General features: G+C 64.9%; 1 protein-coding gene across 1 annotated transcript; it reads right to left on the reverse strand.

Annotated features, from left to right (window-relative positions):
- Positions 1-532: 532 nt before the first annotated feature.
- Positions 533-2,558, reverse strand: MNEG_15251 (hypothetical protein; the record flags this gene model as incomplete). Its single annotated transcript, XM_014036278.1, has 4 exons — positions 533-544; positions 864-1,100; positions 1,475-2,041; positions 2,457-2,558. 4 exons carry the CDS (start codon positions 2,556-2,558, stop codon positions 533-535), a joined length of 918 nt encoding a protein of 305 aa, XP_013891732.1.
- Positions 2,559-2,931: the final 373 nt, after the last annotated feature.

The raw sequence follows: 2,931 nt of genomic DNA on the forward strand, positions 1-2,931 counted from the left end.
TCATATGCCACCTAGGTGGTGTGCGAATGAGGGTGGTTGGAGGCGGGTGGGCCAGCGGCCTGCTGAGGGCCGCGCAAGGATGGGGCGCGGAAAATGCTCAAATGCGTGCACATGGGTTGTGTGGGGGCAGGTGTAGGCGAGAAGTGGGGGTTCGATGTGGGGGGCGCCATGTTGATGCACAGGGTGTCCAGGGTTCAGTTGCGGCTCCAAACGCAGGGGGTAGCAGGACGCGCTCACGCCGGCACGTGCTGGCGTGGAATGGCGCAGTGCTTTGGCTTTTAAGAAGGCGGGCGGCAGAAGGGGGGGGACGGGCTTCAGGGGACCAGATCAAACTTTTGGGGGGGAGGGGGCGGGCTGCCCCGCAGGAGAGGCGTGTCAACGGTCATCACGCATTCATGGACACGCCTCCGCCGCAGAACAGCTGGGACCCCAGAGAAATCACACGCGCGCACGCGTCCTGCTTATGGAGCGCACAGCGCGGGGCAGCGGGCCCCCGAGCGTCAAGTCAACACCCCGTGACACAGATCCCTGCTCAGAACGACGCCTGCAGTCGGGCAACCATGCAAATTGTACGGCCTGGCTGCACCGAGAAGCTCCGCTGTATTGAAGCCCCATGCAAGCGCAGTATACAAATGTAATTAACGACAAAGGAAGCCCGGCCCTCGGAAGGGTCAATGCAGGCAGGGTGCAGGTGGAGGCGTGCCTCGCAGGGGCCATGCCCCAGTGCTCTGTTGGAAGCAACGCCTCCACTTCAAGTCGAGCACTTGAGCGTGGCTGCCAGGCACTCGGTGCCCCCACAGGCAGATTCAGAAACCCAAAAAATCAAGGGATGCAAAAACGGGCAACATAATACCAAATCTCACCGGCTTGTTGAGGGCAAGGGACAGCAGGGCCGTGATGATGGTGCAGCCCGCGCTGGGGCCGTCCTTGGGCGTGGCGCCCTGCGGCACGTGGACGTGCAGCGCGGTGTCCGAGAAGAAGCGCGACCCGGGGTCGACGGATCCGAGGAACGCGCGCGCGTAGGTGTGGGCGATGGTGGCGGACTCGCGCATGACGTCCCCGAGCTGGCCGGTGGTGACCAGCGAGCCCTTGCCGTCGCCCTGGGCGGTTTTGGGAGGGGCGTGTGGAGGGGTTGGGTTGCAGGGGGGCATTTCGGTGGCTTGGGGCGTGTGAGGTGTACTGCAGGGGCAGGAGGGTGGGTGCATTAGCATGAGCAGGACAGGGACAGACGGGTGGCAGATGTGTGGATGCCCGCCCTCTCCTTCTCACTGTCGGCAAGCGGCGGGCCCTAACCTCTTTTCATTTCGCTCAATTCGACCCCCAACACACGCCCAGACCAACTTAGATTCACCCTCAGGAATCCACATCTTTCTTCGCTCACACACATACCCTTCCACTTACCCCATACCCCCCCACAAACACACGCACACACTGCGGGACCCAAACACAACAGCATCAGGACAAAATCGCTCACCGATGACACCTTTGCGGCCTCAACGTACAGCGTGGCCCCCCCCATGGCCGTCCACGCCAGCCCCATCACCACCCCCTCTGGCGTGGTGTCATAGAAGCGGTCCTGGGCAAAGGGCGGCAGGCCGACGTAATCCTTGAGGGCAGGGGCGTCGATGATGACGGGGTCACCGGTGTACACCACCTCAGGCCCGCCGGCGGCGGCGTCCTTGCTGCTACTGCTGCTGCTGCTGCTACTGCTGCTGCTGGGGCTGCTGTCCCCGCTGCTGCTGCTGCTGGTGCTGCTTTCTCCGCTGCTGCCGGGGCTGCTGCTGGGTTCGCTCGGGGCGCTGCTGCTTGGGGCAGAATCGGCGTCGCCGCCTCTGCTGCTACTGCTGCCGCTGCTGCTGCTGCTGCCCGCCTCCTCGTCGCTGCTGTCGCGTCTGGATGACGCCGCCTCGCCCGCATCCCCGGTCGTCAACGCCGCGCCCTCTTCCGATCTCTGCTGCTGCCCCTGCTCCTGCTGCGAGCCCTCTGCACTGCCGCTGGCCGCCGCCGCCGCCGCGCCCGCCTCGGTGCGCGTCGCGCCCGCCTGCAGTGCGGTCGCGAGATGTGCGGTGGGTGCTCCAGCGCCGGAGAGCATCCCCGGGTTTGGGCCCCCTTGCTGTGCCAGCCTTTGTCCTGTCGGAGTCGCCGTGCACACCACTAAGCCCCGCAGGCGCTTTGTCAGGTGCAACACCATCTTTGGCGCCGCCGAGAGCCTCACGCCCTGCTAGGCAGGCTCCGTAAATCGCCCCGGACACGCCATGCACCCACAAAAACAACACAGGGAAGCAACGCCGACGCACCAAGCAGCCGAACGCTGACCAAACAGGAGCAGAAAACGGAGCAGCGAGGCGTCATCTGAGTGCCGCCTGGCGGCACAACTTCTCATGACCCCCAGCACCCCCAAAACAAAACCCCAGACATGAAAAACTACCATACAATTGCTTTCCATCACCCATCACCTGCACCAGCTTGAGTGCGGCCTTGCGGTACATCTTCTCGAGGTGCTTCTTCAGGTTGCGCACCCCGGCCTCACGCGCGTACTCGTCAATGAGGGTCGCCATCGCGCCGTCCGTCACCTGGTTACGCCGGCGGGTGACACGGGCGGGTGACACGGGCGGGGTGACACGGGCGGGTTGACGCGCGGGGTGAGGCATGCCTAACGTGCAGCCCACCAGCAGTACTGCATGCAGCTCTACGGCTGTAGGCGGGGCGCCGGTGCTCGAGGCGCGAGGAGGCCGCCTCGGAACGCCGCGTGCGGGCGAGTGGGAATGTTGAAAACAGCAGTTTCTGGATGGGATGAGGGGATCGAGCAGGCGAGCGGAAACGGTGGTGGCGCGGCGCACCTGCACCGATCCCTGGGGCACACCCGCGTCCGCCCTGGCCTGGGGCTCCAGGTAGTTCCGGGCTATGGCCTTCTTCTCATCTGATGGGGGG

The sequence above is a fragment of the Monoraphidium neglectum genome (genome assembly GCF_000611645.1).
Source record: "Monoraphidium neglectum strain SAG 48.87 unplaced genomic scaffold scaffold05163, whole genome shotgun sequence".
Classification (NCBI taxonomy): domain Eukaryota; kingdom Viridiplantae; phylum Chlorophyta; class Chlorophyceae; order Sphaeropleales; family Selenastraceae; genus Monoraphidium; species Monoraphidium neglectum.